This window comes from Lonchura striata, chromosome 1A (assembly GCF_050655825.1).
Source record: "Lonchura striata isolate lonStrDom1 chromosome 1A, ASM5065582v1, whole genome shotgun sequence".
Lineage (NCBI taxonomy): Eukaryota > Metazoa > Chordata > Aves > Passeriformes > Estrildidae > Lonchura > Lonchura striata.
In genome coordinates, this window is record NC_140741.1 from 64,195,399 (window position 1) to 64,220,403 (window position 25,005).

At 41.2% G+C, this 25,005-nt stretch overlaps 2 protein-coding genes across 5 annotated transcripts in view; both read left to right on the forward strand.

The window, feature by feature from the left end:
• The window catches only part of RELN (reelin), a 277,153-nt gene extending 262,324 nt beyond the window's left edge, over nucleotides 1–14,829 (forward strand). Inside the window, exons 58-65 of one of the 2 annotated variants that reach the window (XM_077783642.2) lie at nucleotides 557–630; nucleotides 1,474–1,635; nucleotides 1,967–2,124; nucleotides 2,948–3,167; nucleotides 4,170–4,367; nucleotides 4,757–4,855; nucleotides 9,667–9,802; nucleotides 13,683–14,829. In XM_077783642.2, coding sequence (XP_077639768.1) covers nucleotides 557–630; nucleotides 1,474–1,635; nucleotides 1,967–2,124; nucleotides 2,948–3,167; nucleotides 4,170–4,367; nucleotides 4,757–4,855; nucleotides 9,667–9,796 — 1,041 coding nt within the window. In that variant the 3' untranslated portion in view covers nucleotides 9,797–9,802; nucleotides 13,683–14,829. The remainder of the gene's footprint in view (nucleotides 1–556; nucleotides 631–1,473; nucleotides 1,636–1,966; nucleotides 2,125–2,947; nucleotides 3,168–4,169; nucleotides 4,368–4,756; nucleotides 4,856–9,666; nucleotides 9,803–13,682) is intronic. The other variant, XM_031507057.3, reaches the window with a different exon arrangement.
• A 6,013-nt stretch (nucleotides 14,830–20,842) lies between these two features.
• The window catches only part of SLC26A5 (solute carrier family 26 member 5), a 32,423-nt gene continuing 28,260 nt past the window's right edge, over nucleotides 20,843–25,005 (forward strand). Inside the window, exons 1-2 of one of the 3 annotated variants that reach the window (XM_021546126.3) lie at nucleotides 20,843–20,985; nucleotides 21,779–21,864. The gene's annotated coding sequence lies outside the window, so the exon portion shown is untranslated. Of the gene's footprint in view, nucleotides 20,986–21,747; nucleotides 21,865–25,005 lie in introns of all 3 variants that reach the window. The other 2 variants (XM_021546127.3, XM_021546128.3) reach the window with 2 other exon arrangements.

Genomic DNA, 25,005 nt, shown 5'->3' on the forward strand with positions numbered 1-25,005 from the left:
CTAAACTAAGAACTCAGCTCTCGCATGGCTTCTGTTTAGTTTTGAAATTTAGCATTGTATTATCTAATCAGTAATGTACACTGGGTACTGTAATCTTTCAACTGTAATACAGAACAAATATGTCTATTTTTTTAAATATTCAAAATAATTCTGTTCCTAAATTGGACTGATTTAAAGTTTATGTCCATATGCTTATCATGATTAATGTTAAATTTCAAAGGTGCTTCACTTTTGGAAATGCCAAGGAACTACCATATATTTTATTTCAGAAAAAAATGTTTGTTTAGATATTTAATTTGGACTTTAGAAATGAAGTGTTAGGATTCTGTTAGAAAATAACAGTAGCAAGGAAGTAAAATTCTTTAAGTAAATACAGTATCTGAAGTACTGTGTCTTTTGTTTTCCATCCACTTTTGGTGGATTTTGCCCAAGTTCTAAGTTGACAATCCCTCATGCACCTAATAAAGAAACAAAAAAAGGAGAACATAACTTGATTATATATTACTTTAAATGTCTACCTGACTTGTTGTAGCAGTTTATTTTATTTGTGCTATAGATCGTGGTTGGCTGTGAGGCAAATTCTTGTGGGGACCTCCATTCAGTGATGCTGGAGTATACAAAGGATGCCAGGTAAATGACAGCAGAATACACAGACCTGAAAAAAATAGTATGACATTAAAAATGTAGAGAGCTTCTATTTATTAAAGCTTTGCTTTGCTATTCACGTCGTAATATGAATTATTTTAATATGCTTTGCTATTCATGTTGTAACAGAATCTGAACAAGGCCTGTGTGCAAGCACTGGGATTTGTCTATGTAACTCCCATAAATTCTCTTTATCATTTATCCCAGATGTTGACAGATTCATGGCACTGAGCTTGTAGTTACAGTCATGAGCATGTTCCTTTTAAAAGTATACTCACAGGAAAACATATTTGCAAGAAACTATTTAGTAGGATACAGAACCAAGCTGTCATGAAATAGGAGTTACTTAACTTCAAATTAGTCTTTAACTAGCTAAAAATTACACTGCCTCATGTGCTGTAGAAAAGCAGCATGGTATAATTTGTAAAAATTAAGGTATATTCTGTGCTCAAATAAATGCAGGTGAAAAGGTAGCAAATTCTGTTGGGACTCATGAACACTGCAAGAGACTAAGGAGCTGCCTCCTAAATAAATCCTTCTGTCATGCAGCCCAGAGCAGCTGTATGTAGTATGTACCACACTCCTGGGAGTGCCACCACCAAGGGCTCCACAACACTCAAACATCCCCCCTGGCTGCACCTGTGCTTTGACCCCTCACCTCTTGTTTATTTGTGGCTCCAGAGCATAGAAACTATTGCTGAAAATCTCTTCTGTTTGTTTAGTAGGACAGGCAATGTTATGACCCTTGGAAATAATCTAGTTTCCTTACATTATTTTTTCAGTTGTTCTAAAGCTTTTTTCTTTTTTCTTTTTTTTTGCTTCCTACAGGACAGACTCATGGCAACTTGTCCAGACACACTGCCTTCCTTCCTCATCTAATAGCATTGGCTGCTCCCCATTTCAATTCCATGAAGCGACCATCTATAACTCTGTCAACAGCTCCATGTGGAGAAGAATAACTATCCAGCTGCCTGACCACGTCTCATCCAGGTAGGTTACTGAAAGGTCAGCTCACTGTGGATCTATAAAATGACAGCTGTCTTGCTGGCATGGTTTGCTAGGAACAATTGGTGAATTAAAATTTATTTTTATTGCAGATTTAGATTTGATACATTACTAATGTTCTTTAGGAAGCTTTTTGTTAATAGAAGGCACTACTGCCAATGATGTAGCAGGGTGGGTTTTTCCAGTTATTGAAGTCACAGCCCCCTCATGTGACATTTTTGGTTACATTTGCTGCTGGTGTATTAGAACATCACTGTACAGATGTGTTTAATTGCTATGTATCCTAATACACTGTTTGGATGTTTGATATTTGCAGTGCAACCCAGTTCAGGTGGATTCAGAAGGGAGAAGAACTAGAGAAGCAGAGCTGGGCAATAGATCACGTGTACATTGGGGAGGCATGCCCAAAGCTCTGCAGTGGCCATGGGTATTGCACAACTGGAGCCATTTGCATCTGTGATGAAGGATTCCAAGGTTCCATTTCTTTATTTCTCTCCTGTATATCTACTACAGTCTAGTCTAGCTCAAAATTAAACAAAAAGACTAAGTGAGGTGTTATGTCCAAATTCATCACTGGAATGTCTGAGTAAATCCAAAATTAATAATTTGTCAGGGTTCAAAATAACAGCTTTCCCCTCTCCTTACTTTCCATATTGAGCAGTCTCTCCCATCTGGCACTGTATGTCCATCCAGCCTTCACTGAAGGCAGAACATGGCTGCTTGATTACCCAGAACTGGCTTCCAACCCATGCTCCTTCCAAGGGTGCATCCCAGAGGATGTGCAAATGGGATCCAGATGTTGGTGACTGGTATCTGTAAGGGACTCCGTGCCCCATCAGGACAGAGTGTTCTGCTCTAAGCCCTCAGTGCAGCTAAGCACATGCCTAATGGTACCTGGGTGCCCTTGGTAAGCTCTAAGTGCTTTGTAGGAGTGGAGCCAGTGTTTAATGTTTTCCAGGAGAGCCTTGATTAGATCCTTTCCGAGTTTTTAGACATATTTGCCTTCAACCCACAATTTGAGGTTTCTCCTATTGGCACCAGTGCAAAACAGGAGGAACTGTATCGCAGTTCTTGAAGTTATACTGCTGTAAAAATTAGACTCACAGCCTCAATTTTATAAAAATGACTGCTGTATATCAAGGTGCACCTTATTAATGAATCTGCTGAAATATATTCAGGTTGTCCTTACACTGTATATTGAGTCACAACCTTGAAAGGAATTACAATGACCTGTAACTGAATTTTCTCCATCCTTTCTTTTTTTGCATGTTTTACAACTTCGTTGTGTCATTTTTAGGTGATGACTGCTCTGTTTTTAGCCATGATCTGCCAAGTTATATTAAAGATAATTTTGAATCTGAAAGAGTCACTGAAATAAACTGGGAAACCATTCAGGGGGGAGTGATAGGGAATGGATGTGGACAGCTGGCACCCTATGCCCATGGAGATTCACTCTATTTTAATGGATGTCAAGTAAGACAAGCTGTGACCAAGCCTCTGGATCTTACCCGAGCAAGGTAATAGTTTGAGCCTAAACAGCTTCTTTAACAATTCATGAGAAAGGAAACTCTTCACTTGTATGTGAAACCATGTGGGCCAGTACAAATGAGGATGGACTGACCTGGCTGTGTCATGCAGTTGGATGTGACTGGGAGAAAACATTAGGGTTGGCAAAATGCTTTGTGACTTTGATTTGGAGATGGAGAGTGAGGATGTCAGATGAAAAGGTCAGATGTTTTCATCATGCCCAACAGAGCACTGTCTATCTAAGCCAGCACTGACAATGAAGCTGTTGGCAAAAACTGGACACCAGACTGCCTGGACCAGTGCCTGATCTGATAAGATAAATCCCATGTTTGTATGTGCCTCCACAATGGTTATGACTAAAGATGTTATTTAGTAATTACAGGGCAATTTTCTCATTTCAGTTGTCAAATAGAATTATATTCACCTGGCAATGAACAGGAGTATCTTTTTCATCTATTGAGCCTCTTTGGCCATGGAAAAACAAATTTAAACAGCCTGTGCTGGCTCTTAGCAGAGTGACAGCTTTCAGGACTGCTTTATATTGAGTTGTCCAAATTAAGATTAGAAACAGGATGAATTGGCCAATGGGTCAGATAAAAATCAGGCTCTTCTCTTCTTACTTGAGCACCTGGGTAGAATATGATATATATGTTTTTTTAGGCACCTCCTTATATTCAACCTTTATTTGTCTTTTTTAAACTTTTCATACACTTATTTACATGTTTGCATTTTTCTCCATCTCAGTTTTGTGCAAATATATTGCAAACTTTGATCCTGCCTGCAACAATATATTATACATAGTGAACTATTGTTTTGAAGAGGAAACTGTGTTTTAAAGATGTGAGAACAGTTTATTTTGCATGTTAAAGTAATGATTCTTGAAAATGCTACAAGTTTTGATAAGGTAACTGCAATAAACCTAGAAACACTATTGTTCCTGTTTGAATAATTTTACATATTGAAAATACTTTTTTTCTCTCTCTGTTTTACAGTAAAATCATGTTTGTTTTGCAAATTGGAAGTATTTCACAAACAGACAGTTGTAATACCAATCTGAGTGATCCTAACACTGTAGATAAGGCAGTGCTCCTCCAATACAGTGTAAATAATGGAATTACATGGCAAGTAATTGCACAGCATCAGCCAAAGGACTTTATACAAGCCCAAAGAGTGTCTTATAACGTTCCCTTGTGAGTACCCAGTCACATTTCATTACCTCTAAGTGCACAAGTTACATTTCTGCTAAAAAATAACCTATCTTTGCATCACTGTTGAAGAAAAAATGTTGATGAGGGGGCAAAAAAAGAAGACTTAAGAGGAAGGCTGATTAAGAAATTCCAGGCTCATGTTTATCAATGCACTTAAAAGAAAAACAGAAAGAACACTTGTTTTGAAGATAAGGGGGAAAAATCCTCCCTACCTGTGTGCATTTTTTAGCTATTAAGTGTTTTACACATATAATGTATGGATGTTAAGGGACATAGAAACAATTCAACTTTTTTCCTGTTGGGGGATAGATAGGGATATGCAAAACACCAACAGTCTGGAGCTCTCACAGGCTCTTGTGTTTGTGTGACAGGGAGGCACGAATGAAAGGAGTCTTGCTGCGCTGGTGGCAGCCCCGTCACAGTGGAACAGGTCATGATCAGTGGGCTTTGGACCACGTAGAAGTCGTCCTGTGAGTATCAGCTTCACCTCATCCCACCCCACCCCACCCCACCTCAGAAAGCACTGAACTTTCTCCAGCATGACATGACTCTTAAGCTCATTAAGAACCATTGTGGCCCAGGCAATCCTTTCTCAAAGGGAAACCTCTAAAATCCTATCTTTCCTGATGCTCTGCCCTGACTGCAACAGTCAGTAGTTAAGATGGACACAAAGTAAGTGTCACAGCAGGGGGAGGTGTGGAAAAAATTGTGGAGAAATGCTGGAGGGAAGGTGGGGCTTTATCATCTCCAAGTATGGCTGTGGTCCTGTAATGCAGCAATTACTATTAAAAAATTATTGTGCTGGGACATAAGAAAGGATATCCTGTTCAACACTGTGCTGCCATTTAAGGCTGATCTATATCCTTTCAAAGATAAAAAAGATTATTCTGTATTGTTCATTGCACAAAGTAATGTTGTTGTGCCTCTTAAAAATTTGTGTTAGCAACTAATGCCTTATTCATTTCCTTTTTTTAGTAAGAAGGATACTGTTCAGAAACAGGGTTCACTATATCAGGTTCCTATGGTCCGAGCTCTATATTCATCCCCTTGTCAAGATTTTATCAAGTCTGCACCCTCCTGATTCTCTCATTCTTGAGATGGGTTTCGCTGGCAGCCAACCCGTTTTTCCTGTGTTGCATCATGAAGAGATGACCTGCTTTTTCTCTAACAATTTAGTTCCAGTAGAAGTGAAGTGCTAGTGGCTTCCCGGGCAGGAACTCATCGCTGGCAGTGGTTGGCAAAGAGAGGCGAGCCTGCTCCATAGATAGGTTCAAACGTTCTTTTTATTGAACAATTTAAAAACAAGCAATGAAGAAATTAGGCTTAGATAACCTTCAGATTGTGTAATTATAGCTATGAGGCTTCTGAATTAGCAGAGGCACTGCAAGTAATGTTTTTTAACAGTAGAAAACTGAATTGTCTGATTGCTAGTTAGTCCTGTTCTCCTTTCCACCAAGAAGCACCAGCTTGCATGGCACTCATATCAACCTCAAACCAAACTGGTCCCAACACTGAGTAACTGTACACCCTCCGCTGCTTTTACACACCTTGCTGGGCTCTGCTTCCATAACATTAAGCTTAAAACTGGGAGGAACAGAGGAGAGAGATGGATATGATTCCTGTTTTAGTCAATCAATGGCTGTATTATGCTGCATCAGGAAAGATATGGAAGAGTATGAGCCTTCAGGAAGTTCATCATGTTTAGGAAACTATGGAAAAGGGAACTGGTCATTCTAAAATATTCACAAGTCTTTCTACCTTGCAATTAAACAGAAAATTAACAGAAAAAAACATGTAAGAGAAAAAAAAAAAAAGTATAATGTTACCCATCAATCCAAGCACTGAATTAGGGGCCATAAGTAGGAATAAATCAGATCTTTAAAAAGTTACTTGGAGGCTGAAATGTGGGGAACTTCTCTGACAATGAGATCTGTCAGGCTGTAGACTAGACACACAAGTTGAGTGAAATATACAGGTCATGTGAGATATATTATATTAGAATGGCCATAGCAAATAATCACACCTGACCAAGAGAAGGAACCAGGTGGGCAGACAGTGCCCTCCCTTTTATTATTTTAGTCCTGTTAAAGAGCTTTAAGGCTCTTCTGAAAATTGCCCTAAATATCAGGCTAGAGAGAGAGGATTTACATCCTGTTCAAGTGGCATCTGGTACAATTCACAGAGAAAGACAGACCAAACTGGTCTGATTTCTCCCTTACCAAGTCTGTGAAACACAGTGCCATTACATCTTATTTCCCAAAGACCAGATGTAGAGTTCCAGTTCCTGCTAACTACAACACATGAGACATGCTGCCCTCAGGAAGGGCAGAATTACATGCCATGGTGCATCTGGTTCCTATGCTGGCATGTGCTCAAACCTGACAGGTGCCTTTAACTCCTCTGTTTTGCTTAAGTTCTATCTGCACATTGTAATTCATGAAAATATTCTTTAGGCCTCCTCAAATTTATTTGCAAGTAACCTGCAACTTCCTTATCAATAAATACTCTCACTTGGGTTTTTCTGTAGCTCTGCTATTTCACTTGGTCACTTCACACTGATCACTTTACCCCCAGCACTTCAGTTTCTTCACCTGTTAAATGATGAAGACACTCAGTCACCTCCATGAAGTGCTTCAGGGTATCAGAAGGGAGCCTGGATCAGTATCTGTTAGTACTTACCCTAGATGATCCTGCACACACCAGGGCTACCAGGAATCACACTGTGAGTACTAGGGATAGGACTTGGCTTTCATTCTTAATATTCCTTCACTGTTCAATGAAGGTTACAGAAGCACTGCCTGCTCCCAGGAAGCACAAGCAGCTCTCCTTTCCCGGGAGCTCTCCCAGGCAGCCTCCAGCAAAACGGGAGGAGGCAGAGTCCTCTGCATGCTCTCCCTTCCCACCAAGATTGCCAGGGGAGAGCTTTTTGCACAATAACCATCCCAGGGCTGCAGAGAGGCACTGAGCATGAACCGTTCACCAGGGTTTACCTCTTCCCATTAATTCTACAGGGAGTCATTGGAGAGTTAGTAGGCTTCTGTTTGGCTTATTCATCCCCAAACTGGGATACTTTAGGAAATATCTGTGCCTCCTAAATTGGAAGCAATTCCTGTTGGAACTCTGGCCTGGACTCAGAAGGTCATTTACATCTCTAGATAAGAACCCATTGATGGTTCACATCCAACACAGTCTATATTCAGTCCTCTTACAACCCTGCATTCCACTACCCACCTGTGTGAGACCCCATACACCCCTCCAGAACCATCAAAATTATGGAAATTATGATGGCTCTAGTTTCAGTCCTAGATTTTCATCTTTGTGACCTGTGTACCCACGCTGATGCAGCAGGCAAGCCTCAGCCTGTGAGGTGCTAGAGCAAGGAGCCAACCTACACTTGGAGGTGTGGTTTGGGACATGGACAAATTCCTGGCTTTCCACACATCTCTACTTGTGTTTTCTTCACGACCCTGTGGGGTGATAGAGGTCTGATTTTCCCAGCCTGGCTGCCTGCACCCCCAGGTGCACGCCTAGGTGCTGTGCCAGCTTTTCCTCAGCCCACGGGCAAGTGAGCCATGCTCTCCTTGAGCAGGCTAAGGGCTGCAGTAAGGGGGCAAGCAGGGAAAGCTCCTCCAGCAGGGAGAGCTGACCTGTAGGGAGGTAAAGAAAATAAGGATTTTCTTTATTTTATTTTGCTTCCAAAACAGGGGATATCCCTGCTCCTCCCTAGAGTGCTCACCTCAGGGCCATATCTGTGAATATCTGTTTTCATGGCCCAACTCCTCTCAGCAATCCAAAGAATTGGAATCAGTTGCCGAGTCGTAGTGCAGATACTGCTACAGCTGAAGCACAGCCAGGGTCATGACACTGTTCAGTTCAACCAATTTCTGAGTCAAGGGCCACCATCCTCTCACCAGCAAATATGCCTTCAGGATGCCATTTCTTTGATTCCTTTGTGCCCCCAAGAAAATTGCTGTGGGGAAAGAAATCAACCTGCAGATTATACATGCATGCAAAATGCCTGGCAGCAATAAAAAAGGCCAAAGATGGATGCTTTTGTATCTTACTTAAAATCATTCTACTTTTGAATGAACTACTTGAATCACTTGATAAAAAGCAGTATTTTTAAGATTGTGATGTAGCTGCAAATGGTGCTTAAATTGAGCACCTCTTTTAAACAAGTGAAACCAAATACCTGTGATGAAAATCTTATACATTAAATTGATCTTGGCAACATAACAACAGTTGATGTTTGTCCTGTGGTGGGGAGAGGATGTAAGTTGTTAAGTTGTCCAGTCTCTTTTATAATCCAGCGCTGATTATTCCTCATTAGTGCAGCATTTTTTCTCTCCATTTGTAAAGAAAGCTTTGGGCCCAACTCTCATGTGTTCCATGTGGCTCTTCTTAGGATAAAAAAGTATTTTATCCCAGGCTTAAGAAAGAGTGTTTTTCTGCGCCCCTGTACTTCTGCACTAAGAAGAGCCCATGTCCAATTCTGCATTTCATTTGCACACTTTTTCTCTGGAAGCACAGCTCTCAGCCTGCCCACTGCACACACACCTCACACTTCTTTGCATGTGCATTACACAACTGCCATTTCTTTGTGTATAGGGCAGGCCCTTAGAGACATCTCATTAACTTAATTAAAAGCCAAAGGTACTGAGAATAAAGGATAGTTATAAGATGAATACTAAGGGTCTGATATTGTTTTCTTTATCCGAAACTTGTAATGTGATCCAAAGGAATATACATTGTGCAACGAATGCAAGAAATGTTATCCCCACCTACTATTTTATAGTTAACGGATAGATAACAGAATGAATCCCTCCATAGCCATCACTCCATGCTCTTCATTGTTGAGATAGTCTCACATTTTTGGCACAAATGATTTAATGAGAAATTATGTTGCATTTGGTGCAAGGAATGTTTATCCTTATTTTGGAGTACTGAAATACAAATTGTATATTCTAGATTTAACAAGAAGTGCTCATGTGGAAAAGCATTTTTATCAGCTTCCTTTGTTTTAGTAAAAAGCAAAGATTTGAAAAATGCATTTAAATTAAATATCAACATATTTATGATAAAGAACATAAGTAGTTCAAACATTAGATGACTATCTGAATATTTACAGCATTTATGCCAAATTTTATATGATGCAGTTTGTGCTTCTATTGCATTTCTATTATGTTTTTTTAAAGTGCATGCTGAATTTTATAGAAAATAAAAATCTAAATATTGATTTGAAAGCTGAGGAAATAATTTGTTCAATTTTTATTTTCAAAAGAGACGAAAAGTCCTATATTGCCTCTAAACCTCATCAGGGTTTTATGACTAATCACAGTGCTGCATGCATTGAAAGGCATTTTCTAACTTGTGTTGTATTTCATTGTTTGCTGTCATTGGTTTTACACTAGAATAAGGTAAGTACCTGAATCAGTATTAAATGTATGTTTCTGTTAACAGCTACAGCTCTTTCACAAAGTTTTGTCACTGATGGGTTGGTGGAAAATCATTTATACTCTGAGATGTGCCACATAGCTCTTGAGGGCCCTGATCCTGCAGCACTTCCTCAGTGAGCACTGGGGGAAGTTAAACTTAGCAGAAATTGTTCAGTAGATTGTGCCAGTGGGAATGATGTGCAGTGGGAATTTCACCAAGGCTGCAATGGGACTTCTGCTTCTGGTAGAGTACAGTGAGAGCTGCCAATGGAGGGCCCCCAGAGCATTGTATGGGCAGCCAAGGGGCAATTCCCATTTTTTTCTGTAGTGAATGGCCACAGAGACACAGTCAGGCAGTGTATGTCAATCTGCACTGTGCCGTGGCCATACCTGCCCCTTGGACACAGAACCAGTGTCCCCAGGCAGTTCATTTCATGTAAGCCAGCTGCTTTGTGCTGCTGCAGTAATGGATACCACTAACCAGTACAGTGACTGAGCTCTGGGTTCCAGTGTTGACTCCACCAAAGCCAAAGAATATTTGCCATTGATATGAGCCCTCAGTCAGACCATGTGACTTTTTCCATTACAGTACCTGCCTAACAAAGCATTTGGAGTTCAGCATCAAAATTTACTCCAAACCTAGTCTTCAAGGACGTACCTTTGCTGTGTTCTAAGGCTTCTTTCATGTTTAATTTTGTTATTCAAGTATTTTTGTTTCTATTTTGTTCCTGTTTTGTGCCCCATCAATTAAAACACACAAATAACGAATGACATTAGTATTTCCTGGGGTTATGTACTGCATATTTTTCACTCAGTTTGGCTTTGTTCCATTTTCATAAACTTTAAATTGCAGCCTTGTAGTTCAAATTGTACTCCAGGAAACATGCAATAAACATAATGCTCTACTAAACACTAAAGAGACTTTAGTCCAGGGAGACTCCTTCTCATAAATTGCTTTGTTGTAGGTATTTTTTTGAATGCTCCCTAGATAGTTTTGTCTTTGCTTTTCTGTATTGGCTGCATATTACTTTCATCCAACTAGCACAACTCCAGGTACTTCATTGGAGCATTTTTCAGAGTTTTCTACATAAATTCAAGTAGCATTATCTTCTAGTTATTTTTTAGTAGTGCACTCAAAACTGTCAAACAGATTATACAGCAGTCACTCCTGTTAACTGTTTTTTTTTGCTTTGTGCCCCATCAGTAAGACACAGGTAATTACTTTGGATCTAAACTTCACTGACTGATGGATGGTTCAGTTAATGCACAGAAATTATAGAAAGCTCAGCAAGTGCTGACCAGTCCATTACACATTCACAAAGTTGTCTTCAAGTTGCCACTGATTCTGAAAACAACACCTACTCTGATTTTGTGGTGCAATATGATACAATACAATAATGCATAGGGTATACAAATTTACCCATGGAAAGAGTGAAAATTACAGTATTTCTACAGATGGGGTTCAAGGGTTTTCTGTGCCATCCAACCAGTTGTTGGAAAGTCTGTCTCATGTCAGCGAGGACAAGTCTGAACTACATTAATGCAAGAAAAAAAAAAAGCATTTAGTTCCTGAGAATTTAGATTTCTCTTATTTTTCACACACTTTACTGCTATGGTGTTCAGTTTAAGACATAAATATATGCTTCTTTCTAACACCTTCCAGTGGAAGGTCATAATCTTCCAATGGAATGAAATTATATACTTAAAAAATAAGTAAATCCCTTCTACATTACTAGGTAAGCATTTCTTTGTTCCTTTTTTCAATTCTTTATTTTCCTTTTTTTTTTTCTTGTTCATTGTTTTAAACATCTTCACCATCCCTTTAAGGCCAGATACAAAATGGTTGGTCATTTGAAGTGAAATAGAGGCCAGGTACACATAGCAGTGTCCAAAACAAGCCCTGAACAACTCTACTGAGCTGTTGCTGGACATGAGCAGACCAAGGACAGGATAGAAAAGGCTCCTGGGACAAGGACTGCAGCTCAGTATGTTTCCCATCTGTCCAAGTCTTGTCCAAGCTGACGCTAGCAAAACCAAGTCCACTCCTACATTTAACCAAGTCCAGAAACAGCAATTTTTTCAGCCAAACCCTTTGGCAGCCTCTGTTTGTCCCATGTACCCAGAACAAAGAGCAAAGCTGCTCAGAGTTGGGCTGTGCTTTCTCCCAGGCCTATCTGCTGTGTTTTGGCTGCAGAGCAGCCTTCTCCCAGCAGATAGGTGCTCTATCCTCTCCTCATGCTTAGGATGCTCTCCAGAGAGGTGGGATGTGGCTGTGAAGGCTCTGTGTCTGAGGAACCACCCACTTTCCATGCAATGGGAAGTAAAGGCAAGGGAAAATTAAAAACTTCTTCAAGATTCATGACCAATGGCAGCCACTCAGGAGGGGGTTTGGGGTCATCATTTCCCTCCTGCCTTCATCAGTGAGACAGCTGACATTGGAGCCAGGGTGACCTTCCACCCTGATGACTTAAGGACCAGAATGAAGGCTGATGTTCAGTGCTGCTTTGCACTTGAGCTACCAACTGGCATTAAAGTTACATAAACTCACCACTACCAATCTCTCACACAAAAATTAAAAGTCAGCACTTAACAATCACACACTTTCCTTTTCACTTGAATAAGCCAACATTAACCCCTCTCTCAATTGCCAGATGCTCTAGAGCTCTACCTTACTGTGAAAGTGCTAAAAGTTCTGCCAAGTGTACACCTGTATTCTCTCATTGTCACCAGGAACTAGTGCCAAGTTCTGCCAAGTGTACACCTGTATTCTCTCATTGTCACCAGGAACTAGTCTTTATTTCATTCTTGTACGTACATTACAGTGGCAAAAAAAAATTGGAAAGCCTTGGAAAGCTAGTGAGGAAATTACTTGGATATACATTTTGACATGACAACTGTTAATCAATTTAGTCAATTGTGTTCAAGATTAGCTCATGAAAAGGGCATAATTTTGTTAGACAGATTATTTTAGGTTAAATTAGCATTAGCATAACTTAGCAAAACTTGGTTTTGCTTGTAGAGAATCAGGTATTTTGCAAAGCATAAAATTACTCCTTTTTCCTAAGGGCCATATTCACTAAAAATAAGCTTATGCACTAAAGAGGAAAGTATGACTTACTACATTATGAGTATTCACTTCTTACTCACAGAGAAAACTCGCTAGTGAAAACATTCCTTGAATCCACAAATGGGAGATTTGTTGACTGCAGGTCTTCACAGATCTGCCCTCTCATGGTTTCTTCTTCCCTCAGTGGGACAAGTAGAAACCTACATTCTGTGGGATGGACCTCCAGGTAGATCTTCAAACAAGTGTGTCTTCTTAAATTCTGCTGCAGTTGGGCTCTCTTGCTTGATCTCCTGCCAGACATGATGATGCTTATTTCCCAGACCTTCCTTTCATTTTGAAAGAGGGTGCATAGGGGAGGGAAGCATTAATCTGAATTAAAGTGTTGTACTTCACTTTCTATAAGGTAAAAAAAGAAGATAAAGCTTTTCCTCTGTTCTCAAGATAAAGCAGTTAATGATCAAAGACAGAAGGATAACTGGAGTATAAAACCCCTATAGAGAAATGCTATGAAGTTAACAGTTTTAGTGAATTTGGCCCTAGGCAGCACCAGTTTTCATTAGCTGAAAGCTCTTAACCTTTCCCTAAGATAACTTACTCTGAATGAAAGCCAAGTGGGACAGATTCTCAATTGCCTTGTAGCTTTGCAGTTAAACAAAGCGTGTGCTTCACATCAGTTTGGACAGACTTGAAAAGTCATGCAAGGACAATGAAGAATCAGTCCCACTAGCTCACTACTACAAAAGAATTTACGTATAAAAGAAACTGACACTCTTCTCTTCTTTCACCCTTTGACAGCACTCGCAAACAAAATTACATGATGAATTTTTCACGGCAACATGGGCTCAGGCATTTCTACAACAGAAGACGAAGGTCACTTAGACGATATCCATGAAGAAACGAGAAATTTATTTTTTTTCCTCCCAACATGTGATGTGTTGCTTTCCATTCTTTAAATCTAGCACTGCATCTGGTATCAGGACTTTTCTGCAACTGGCTTGATGAATAACTGAAAGCCTTTTTCAAGACAGAGTATACACCACTTTTTCGCACTGTGAATTAATGAGAAGTGACTTATTTTCTCATAGGTAAATGTTTTAATGTTGATGTGTCTGTGAAAATTGTGATCTGTTGTAATATCTGTTACAGTGGCAGTATTGGAAGTAAGCAACAATTCTGTTTAACAGGAAAAAACGTTTAAGCACAAAGACTTTTCAGATTTTATGTTTATAAAAACCTACATACTAAGTACAGAATTTAACATTCTTTGTCACATAGTTATTTAAGTGCACTGTATTTCAGCTCTGTATCATTTTATATGATTAAGTTATCATTGTTTGTCCTCTTCGTATTCTCTTCTACAACATGACACATTGGCACTGTATTTACTTGTTTTGTTGTTGTAATATTTTTGCTGCTGATTTTTGGGCTATTTACCTTCTTATAAAATGTATTTAAAAAATCATCTAAGTACCTAATCCAGAAGATAATTGCAAAAGTAGTTGTAAAGGCGTTGATACCCTTCAGTCTTATTCTTTGATATGTCTGTTGGTTAGCATTGTTTTGTGGATTAAAAAAAAAAAAAAAGAATGCTTGACATTAAACTTTTTTCTACTAAGGATTTGTGGATTAAGCCCCAAACAGAAATTCCCAATTCCCTGTCTATATGTAGTCAGTTCTCTGAAACTGATTTACTTACAGTAACTGCCATTTGGTGTCTGTAGTAATGAAGTGATTTGTAAGCAGTGAATGTTTCATTGTGTTCTCTTTGGTGTTTGTTTCTATTGCGGGTCATGTTTGTATCTTCTGATAAAGTTGTATCTACACCAGCAACGTATAATGCCCCTATAGCCCTGAACTGTCTATTACCATAAATCAAATGCTTCACTTTATGGTGAACCAAGCTAAAGATCCATGCTTGAATAAAGATAATGTCAACAAAGAATTCTGATGTTAGACTTTTCAAGCCATGTGGGCTTTACATGAAATCATAAACCAGACTCTTCCATTAAATAACTAGATTCTAAAGCAAATGTTAATGTTATTTTTAATATTTAGCACATCACACTTAACAGCACTTTGCAAGTAACAGCACTTTGGAAGAGATGTCCCTGTCCCACCTGTGGGCATAACACAGGCCTTGGAGCAGGCCCTGGTGCAATGAATGAAACACGGCCACAGAGCTTTATCCATAAACCAAAAAATGTAAACCACTGTTTCCAAGCTCTGAAAACATGAGTGTGGCACATAAGGAACCTTGTTCCAAACAGACTAAGCTGGTAATTCTTAGAATCGTATGCACCATTAAGGTTGGAAAAGACCTTTAACTCCAAGTCCAACTGTTAACCCAGCACTGCCAAGCCCACCACTAAACCATGTCCCTAAGCACCACATCTACACATCCTTCTAATACCTCCAGGGATGGTGACTCAGCCACTTCTCTGGCAGCCTGTGTCATGCCTGACAACCCTTTCAGTGACGAAACTTTTCATTATATCCAATCTAAACCTCACCAGGTGCAGCCTAAGGCCATTTCCTCTTGTCCTATACTTTGCTACTTGAGAGAAGAGACTGCTTTCCACCTCACCACAGCCTTCTTTCAGGTAGTTGTAGAGAGCAATAAAGTCCTGCCTGGGCTTCCTTTTCCTCAGGCCAAGCAATCCCAGTTACCAGAGCTGCTTCTCATCAGAGAGAAGTATCATATATACCTGCTGTTCTCTTACATCTTGCACATCTGCTTCTGGTACTATACCCACCTAAACCAGAATGATGATCCATGTTCACCTGAACCATGTGTTTAATTTTTAGGAGGATTTTGACCACAGGTACCTGAGCAATTCAGGAAAAAAAAGGAGGTTGTTCAGTGACCAACTAGTCAGCTCCTTGGCTTGATCAAAATTATGAAAGATCTTTGGATGACCTGGAAACTTGCTGCAACAGTTCAGCCTCCTGAAAACTCACTGTATTGTTCTGGAGTGCTTTGTGTGCTTCCAATTACTAAAAAAATATAACAGTTCTATTCAGAGAAGTAGCAGGAAGATAAAACATGAGCGTATCAAAGAATATAACAACTTAATGTTTGGGCACATGATTTTAAAATATTTTAACAAGATTTTTGCCCATTAAACAAACAAAATCACAAGATCTAAACATTCCTATTTTTTAAGATAATTTTATTTGCTTTAATATGTCAATAGAAGGGTGAAAGTTCAATCTAAAATGCATGTGCAGCTAATGTGCTTCCAGGGAATTAATTTTTTTTTAAGACTTTAGATTCAATGAGGCACTTTACTTGACTTTTCAAGCAAGAGATCAGGATAACCAGAGAAGCTACTTTTCATAGTAATATTTATTTCCTTTGAATAATGTATGCAATCACAACCACAGAGGAATACTACAAAGCATTTTACCCAAAATCACGAAGTCTGCACAGCCTTTTTTCTCCCTCGCTGGAAGATTCCCAAGTGGTATTATCATCTGCTCTTTCCAGACTCCAGGAAGTTCTTCCTTAGACTTTTTCCAGTCCTACAACACCCCACATAGCATACATATATGGTGTATTAATGTGGGTTTTTTTTATTTTTCCTCCCACATAGCTGAAAGCAATGAGTCACCTGACATTAAGCAGTTGTTAAAATAGCAAGGGTGGTACAAAAGATAATCAATGGCAGTAAATATGCTATGAAATGTACTTATAAGCTTATATACTGGTGTAAAACTTTCTCAGACATAGCTGTGAAAACTGACTTTTAGTACATTTAGTATGCCTTACAGCCTTCCTCATGCTCCAGTAGAATAAGGAGAACATAAGAGAAATGAAACTGACCCACTGGAGTTCCTGAAATAAACAAAACCTGAAGTTCTCATAATTTTGCCTAAATGTTTTTCTCTCAAGCTTGCTTCATCCAAAGATGATAATATTTTCTTAATGGGAGGAAATATGCAGAGCACCATTATTTTTAATAATTAAATAACACAACAAATACACTCAAGGAAAAGACATTGTCAAAGAAAAAGGTACCAGCACACAAACTGGGTAAATACCAGACTAGCCAAGAAAATTATAGAAGTAGAATCAACAGCATAAAGCAGTTTTTAAAAATGCCATTTTGCATTCCTTCAGTGGAAGTGTTTATGATAAAACACAGTAAATATAAATAAGGCTGCCAGTGCTGGTAAAGTAGACAGCAGTTGGCAGCTGTTGAGCCCTTCACTTAAATATAGATGTAAACAAGTTAGAGAGATTGCAAAGCACTGCAGCAGAAACAAGACCCTTGAACCCATGAGCTTCCAAGTAGAGGGAGTTGTTTAGTCTAAAAAGGAAAACATTTGGAAAGAGGCATGACAACATCCATAAACATGGTTCTGTGTTTAATTTACTTGCTAACCCTTCAGGGCAAATGTTACTGGGTGGAAATGCTGCCACAGCATCACCTCATCATTTATCTACTGGTAGTCAATGGGATTGGTTATTATCAAAGCAGGAAGCCAGTGTGAGGCCCCAGATAAACCCTACTCAGATCAGCCCTGCAGTGAGGTTTAACTAGTGACTCAACACCGGAGGAACAGGAACAAGCCAGCTGCAAAGGGGAGCTACCTTCACCCTGAGCTGGCAAGGGAGCCTCAGAATGAAGGGCTTCAGCAAAAGGGCTTGCCTATGTTAAGCATGTTAAGCATGTTAAAGAGCTGTTTAGGGCTGTTAGCAATCCACAGCAGCTGACACCATGCAACCACTTGCAGTGCTTCTGTGAAGGAGCAGACAAAGCATCCACCACCGGTGGTGGATCTGTTGCTGGAAAGAAAGACCATGAGGCATGAGCATTCAAGCCTTGTGCAGGTGACATAGATGAATTGTCCAGTGTTCTCTTCTTTGCTGAAGTCTTCTGACTGTTGCTTTTTCTTCCCCATGTTACTCCTGGTTCAGCTAAAGGGACTGAGATGGCAGTAAGCCTAAAGACTTAGTTCCTGTATGGCTAATTACTACAGAGCCTGGTGGGGAGAGTTTTAGTTGGCATGCAGCAAGGCGAGGCCAAGTAAAAATGCTGTTCCAGGAATGGAAGAATACCATACTGGAGGATGATGATAAATGCTAGGTTTATAGACAAGGAAATTTCTTAAGCTTCTTTAAAAAAAAGAAGAGAATGTGGTTGTGCTTTTGAGCTCTGCTACTCAGGGGAAGTTTGTGCAAATTAGTGCCAAAGAAGCAATGTCAGAAGTCTCAGCTGTTTCCCTGATGGCATCTGGGCCAAAGGCAGAGCTCAGGGAGTCTCATGTAGTCACAGGTTTAAGGGCTACTTCTGCATGAGGATGACATTGTTGATACCATGAAGCTGGCTGATACCCCAGGTCCCTCTTTCCTTGCAGACTGATCATGTGCATACACGCAGGCCTCTGCTGATACCCTATAGCTCCAGGTGGGCTAGAAACAGAACATGCAAAGCCATTCAACAGGTTTATACTCACAACCGGGCACCCAGCTCAGCTGATTTAAAATCACACTCTTCTTAGGGGAAATTTTAAATAAGTTGAGTTCAGCCATTTTCAAGGAACTTCAGTGCAAAGAAAGGAAAATTTCCCAATGTTTGGGTCTCTGCTAGAACAATTGTGTTATTATGGACAATAACAAAGCTTGACATGAGTTATGTGTCTGTATAGGATGTGGGTAGCAACTAATTAACAGCAGCATTTTGAGAACCAAGACTACTGCCACTGGAAACAGTGGGAAAATTCCTGTACATCAAATGTGTTTCACTTCATATGGAAATGTCCACCTCAGCTTTACTAATTCTGGTTTGACCTGTCCTAGTACCTGTGTAAGACTCCAAATATATACAGGGATTTTTCTGCCTTAGAAAGCTGTCTTATTCTCAGAAGATACATGAGGATAGTTAAGGTGTGGTGGGGAGTGAGCTAGTTGATGGAGCCCCTCTGACCCATTTGGGATGTTCCATATGACCCAGTGGGAAGTGTCAGAAGTGTGCCCTCCCAGCCCCTCAGCTACCTCCCCTGCCCATACCCACCATCAGTGGCTGTTGGAGGAAGTTGAGAAATAACCAGCCCAACAGCTGCAGCTCCACTCCGGGCAGCTGTGAGTGCTGGATCTGGCCTTTGACAGCAGCTCACAGCTTTCCTTATGCTGCTGGAAAGCAGTGGTTCCTACTGTTCCATCTCCTGAGAGCCAGCTGAGCCCCCAGAGCTCACACTGAGCCCTCTGTCATCACACAGCTCCAGTCGAGTGGGTGCACCCTCAACTAACATTCCACAATGATCCTCCACAGGAGTGTTTTTACTCTCCTCAATTGTCTACACTGTTTATTCTGCATTAACTTTCCCTCCCTATTCTTGTTTTGACCAAAAATCCTCTTTTCATCTTGCTGCTACTGAGTTTAGCATTTTATTAATCCCAGTCTTTCTCCCAGAACTGAAGAACCACAGCATCTTTTACCATTTTAGACAATGCTGGAAAGAAGCAATAAAAATAATTATTAACCTCTGAGAGCATCATGCTAAAATGCACACAAAAAATTAAAACCAGCTTGTATTTGAATGCAACCATTGACACAATTAGTGTGAAATAATCCTCACGATTACTGGAATATTCAAGATCCTTTATACCTGGGGGAACTTTTCTAGCAGGAAATCTGCTAATCTGTGTTTGTTTGAGGCTTTCTCTTCTCCTTTCTCTTTGTGCAGGACATATAAACGGGTCTTCCTGTGGTATGTTACTGCAATGTATGTTTTACTGGGAACAAAATATATCAGAATTTCACTACCAGGCAACAAAATATATCAGAATTTCACTACCCTCATAAGTGAATTACACCTCCATTCTAACACAGGCTACAGATTTCTAAGTTCAGAAAAGAATTAGCTTTTTGGATAAATAACTGAATCGACAAACATGCCTTATCCAAAGTATCTTCACTTACCCAGTTCTGTATAACAATGGCATCCAACATCAGTCCAAACAAAGTCTGATGTATGTGGCATTACCTATTAATGAATTTTTTCAGCTAAATGCCTTTTTGTTACAGTCTGTTTTAAGTAAACAAACCTCATATTTAAAAGCAACTTTAGAAATGTTTTGACCTTGAAATTTCTCAGTTTGACAATACTGAAATTTAAAGTGCTGTATTTTACCTTGAATACATTTACAATTTATTTAAATTATTCTTACATTCTTACAAGGGCTGCCATGTCAAGGAATCATTTTAAGATTTTCAAGTAATACAGTCCTGTAGACATCAGTTTCACAAAATTTTTCATGCTCTTAGTGCATAAGTTTCAAAGTTGGAAAAAAAAAAACTTCTAAAACTCTGTGTACAAACCCAAATCTGGGAGGTGGGAAAACATTTTTTTCTTGGGTGAAAGAGAGCAATCATGATAGAAAACATGATAAACCAATGACTGAAAGGTGAGATCTGTGAAGACATTTCGCTACTAATTCTTGCATATTCACAATGGATTCTGTGCACCCCTACAGAAATGAAAAACCGCACTCAGATAGATATTTGGATAAAATGTGAAGAGTTCGGTTGGTCGGACACTGGAACAGCTCGCCCAGGGAGGTGGAGTCACCACCCCTGGAGGTGCTCGAGCTGTCAGGATGTGGCGCTGGGTGATGGGGTTCGGGCTCACAGGGGCACTGCTGGGCTAGCAGCTGGACTGGGCGGTGTTAAAGCAGCTGCCCTGGGCGATGTTAAAGCAGCTGCCCTGGGCGATGTTAAAGCAGCTGCACTGGGCCATGTTAAAGCCCTCTCCCAGCCCCGCTCCCTCCAGGGCTCCGCGGCTCTCCCCGAGCCGGCGGAGCTCGGCCGGGGCCGCGCCCGCGCAGGCCGCGCCGCCGGGGGCGCGCCCGGCCCCGCGGCATCCTGGGACTCGTAGGCCGGTGCGGGGCCGCGCCGGGCCGGGGCTGCCGGGGGGACTACGAGTCCCAGGCGTGCCCGCGGCCGCGGGGCGGGAGGGGGCGGGAGCGGGCAGGGGCTGGCGGCCGCCCGCGCCCCTGGGCTCCTCACCTTGGGGCGAGCGGCGGCTGCGGCTGCCGGGCTGGACGAGGGCGCAGGGAGCGGAGCGCGGCCGGCCGGGCGGGGCTGAGTGCGAGGTCAGTGGCGGAGGGGGTTTTCTCCCTCGAGCGGATCTCCCCTGAGGGGAGCCGCGAAGAGCGAGGGCTGGGGTCGGGCTGTCCCCGTGCCTGTGGCTCTCGCTCGGTCACCCCGGGCCGCGGTAGCCCGGGGGTCTCGCTCCGTGCCGCCCCCCTCCCTTCCCCCCTCATCGGCCCCGGCGGAACAGCCGGAGCCCCGCGTGCGGCAGCCGCGCTCCGGGGCAGCGCCGAGCCGGGGCAGCAGCCAAGGGCTCCGGGGCAGCGCCGAGCCGGGGCAGCGCCGAGCCGGGGCAGCGCCGAGCCGGGGCAGCGCCGAGCCGGGGCAGCAGCCAAGGGCTCCGGGGCAGCGCCGAGCCGGGGCAGCGCCGAGCCGGGGCAGCGCCGAGCCGGGGCAGCGCCCAGGGGCTCCGGGGCAGCGCCGAGCCGGGGCAGCAGCCAAGGGCTCCCGGGCAGCGCCCAGGGGCTCCGGGGCAGCGGCGGCACCCGCGCCTCTCGACGCTGGAAAACACGCGCAGCACCCAAGGGGAAACCAGAGGGAGGATGAGAGATCAGTCATTTCCTCGTGTTGTGGCTGCGCCCCTCCGACTGTGAGCTGCGGGCTCTCCGTTTAGGTCGGAGCGACTCTCTCAAGGAGCTTTGTAACAACCAAAGCTACCTGCTCTGCGTTTCAGTACTAGCTGTAACCCAAAGACCTTCAAAACCTTTCCAAAACCTCGATTAAACTACCCGCCCCCAACCCCTTCGTGCACTTCCACTTTTCAGGCAAAGAAAATTGTGCCTTTCCCTATGTCAGTGTTTTTCAGCTTCACGAACTGTGGGAACATTTTGAACTCCTTACAAGGGATCAGTGAAAGCAACTAGGAAAAGCCAGGCAGAAAAGTAAGTAGGCTTAAATTTGCTGTGCTTGTGCCCATGCTGCTATTGCAAAATTTCTGATTGTCTGAACATTGAAACATGGTTGAAAGCTGTTTTGGGGACGCTTCGAAATTTTAGAGGACCCAAGTGGCTGTTGCAGCAAGCATTTAGGGATAGTCCAGTAGTAAGGAAAACAAAAAAACATGAAATTGCTGCCATTATTTCTGCTGATGAATCAGCAGAATATGCATTCGTAATTCTTCACATCTATCACAGTAATACAGTTACACAGCATTGGTTTTTATGTTGATGACTGACAGCAAGGGTCTGGGCACTGGCATATTTTGACTGAAGTTTTCCCAAAGGAAGACTAAAACCTGCAAACAAACTTTTAAAATGTCTCTTACTGAATGTGCAATAACAGGTATTTTGGGTTAACAGGTGTCTTGATTTATATTACAGAACTTTCATGAGTAGGATCCTACTTTACTGCTGCTGTAGAAATAGAAAAACTAAGGTATTTTGCTGTTTCAGAAGCAAGCACATGCAGGTGGCTTCCACTGTATTTACTCTGTGGGGATCACCTCTTGTGTCTCCCCAAGGGACAGTAATCACACTTTGAAACACTTGGTTTCTGACAGTTCTAAGCCTTCCTAAGACATGACAGATGTTTCAGTTCTACATTTAGCAGTCTTTCCAAACTGAAGTGTTTTGTTAATAGTCATGCACTGTATTGTGAAACATCTCTGAAATGTAGTGTGGAAAAGGTGTATAGGAAGAGAATGGAGTTTCACACATTGGAGCTGCTATTGGTACCTGATAAAGCATATTAATTTGCAGTAGCATTTACTCTCTTGTATAGGCTTGAGGGTATTTAACTCATCAGTCTCATTCTAAAAGCTTCATTGCATTTAAAGATATATTTATAGGGGGAGTTGGGGCAATATTCAGTTATATTGAGAATCAAATTTCAGTGAAGGAAAGTTCTTAAGTCCAGTAAGAAACAAGCCTGCTGCTGCACTCATTCTAAACTAAACTAAACTTTATTTCCTCTCAGTATCATGTCCAGAGCTGATGTGCTTTTATTACTCATAGTGTACAAACTCTGTGTGTGGGGTAACGGTTGGCTTAAAGGCTGACATAATTTTAAAAAATGCAGATAATTGAGCATGATCTAGGTGAAAGGCCTTGGAAAACGTAATGTTTTTAGCCTCTGGCATAAATTGAGCCATGTTTTCTAAGCTGAATACTTACTAAAATGCTCAATTGGATTCAGCCATCAGATATTACAACTTGGAGCACTAACAGCAATTGCATGTTGCCTTTTGTTTAGAATTTCTATCCATTACTGTGGTTCAGATCATGTCTTCAGCACACAGTTTTTCATGGTTATAGTAGTCTGTCTCCAAAAATTCAATGTTTTTAGAACTTAAGTATTCCAAAACCATGTGGAAAGATGTTGTTATATTAGTGTGATGCTAAAGTCATGGTAAACAGGCACAGATTTAGCACATGGCTGTCACACCATTGCTCTTTTGCTAATAACTTGAGAAAGAAGAACTGAACGTATGTTTATCTGCTTTGACTGTTACAGTATAGACAGACCAGTATTATCTCGAACTACTGTTAATTTGAATTGCAGCTGTAGCCTCTGTAAATGTAACCAAGACTTCTGTGCATCCACTGAGCTGCCTAGAAAAGCACAGTCCTTTGAGCTCCTTTGCCTCTCTTGGTCTCTGCCCAATGAACTGTTGCTATTTTTTCTTCTATTTTAATCCTGATGTATTTTTTCTGTAAGATCTGGTTTTTAAAGCTTTCTTATGGTTTTTTTCCTATCTGATTGTTTCATAGCCTGTAACTTCTAGTCCAAGAAAAGCATGCTGAATCTAAAACTCTCAAGCTCTAATTAGCCAATTAATTTCCCAGTTAATTTTGATGAATCAGACACTATCATTATTCAGATTTTTCTTTCCCTAGGTCTGTTAGTCAGCAGAATGTTGTCCTGCTAGACTGTATTTCTTGATAGTCCTTCTTGATAATAATTCTTCACTTGGCTACAAGACCTGCCATTGCTGTTATTTTATAACCAGTTATCTGTAGCTTTTTGCTCTTTAGAAATATGAGAAGCAGCAAAGTGCAGGTTTGTTGTTATTTACCGTGTGCCCAGGCAATGGGAAAGCTATACACAAACAGACAATGTCAAGTATTTCCATGGCTTTGAAGATATGGCTGTAAATTTGTGCAAGCAGCTGAATGAGTTTTGCAAGTCAGTTGCATTGATAGGATTTAGATTTTTATTTATGATTATAAGAATACATAGACTAACCACTGGCCTATACAGGAACTTGGACTACTCTTCTCAAAATGTTGCATTAACTATTTATTTCATTTTGTTCAATAGCAAGCTGGGAAAACATTCCATGTGACAAAGAATAGTGTGATTGCCTTCCTGGGAGGTTTCTTACAATCTATATTTTTACTGCCTGATAGAATCTTTTTTTCTCCAGCCTTTATTGAAAATTTACTGGTTTTGCCCAGGCAGAGGATCAAGTTTTACTGCTCTGCTTTGACTATTGCATACCATTTTGCACATCCAATTCTGTTTGTGTTCTTATAATGTTGTGGTTATTGGGGAGGGTGTGGGTTAGCTAATTAATAGATGTTAATCTGTTAATTGAAAATCTGAGATTCTGACACATAGGTTGGGCTAGAGCAAAGATCAAATTGCTCCTTTTAATTTATTTTATTAAAATTACGTTCTGAAGCAGGGCTGAGATTTGAGAATTCCTCAGAAATCCTCTCATGCCATGTTGGGTGGGGCTTTGAACAACGTGATCTAGTGGAAGATGTCCCTACCCATAGCAGGGGTTTGGAGCTAGGTGGTCTTGAAGGTCCCTGCCACCATTCTCTGATTCTAAGGCACAGAGAGAATTTTCCAATCCAAATCAAAGATTGCTGTGTGTCCGTTGTTTGAAGCATCCTTGTTCAAGTTCTGTCTAGTAGGGACAGATCAATTAAACTCAGCTAAGGATTGAACTGATTACAAAATTTCTACCTGGTTTTCATGGAATAGAATTCTAAAAGCCATGCCCTGTGCAGGAGAGCACTTGGATTGCTACTCAGTGGTGCCCACAGGGAGCTGCCCATTCCTGTTCTCACAGAGCT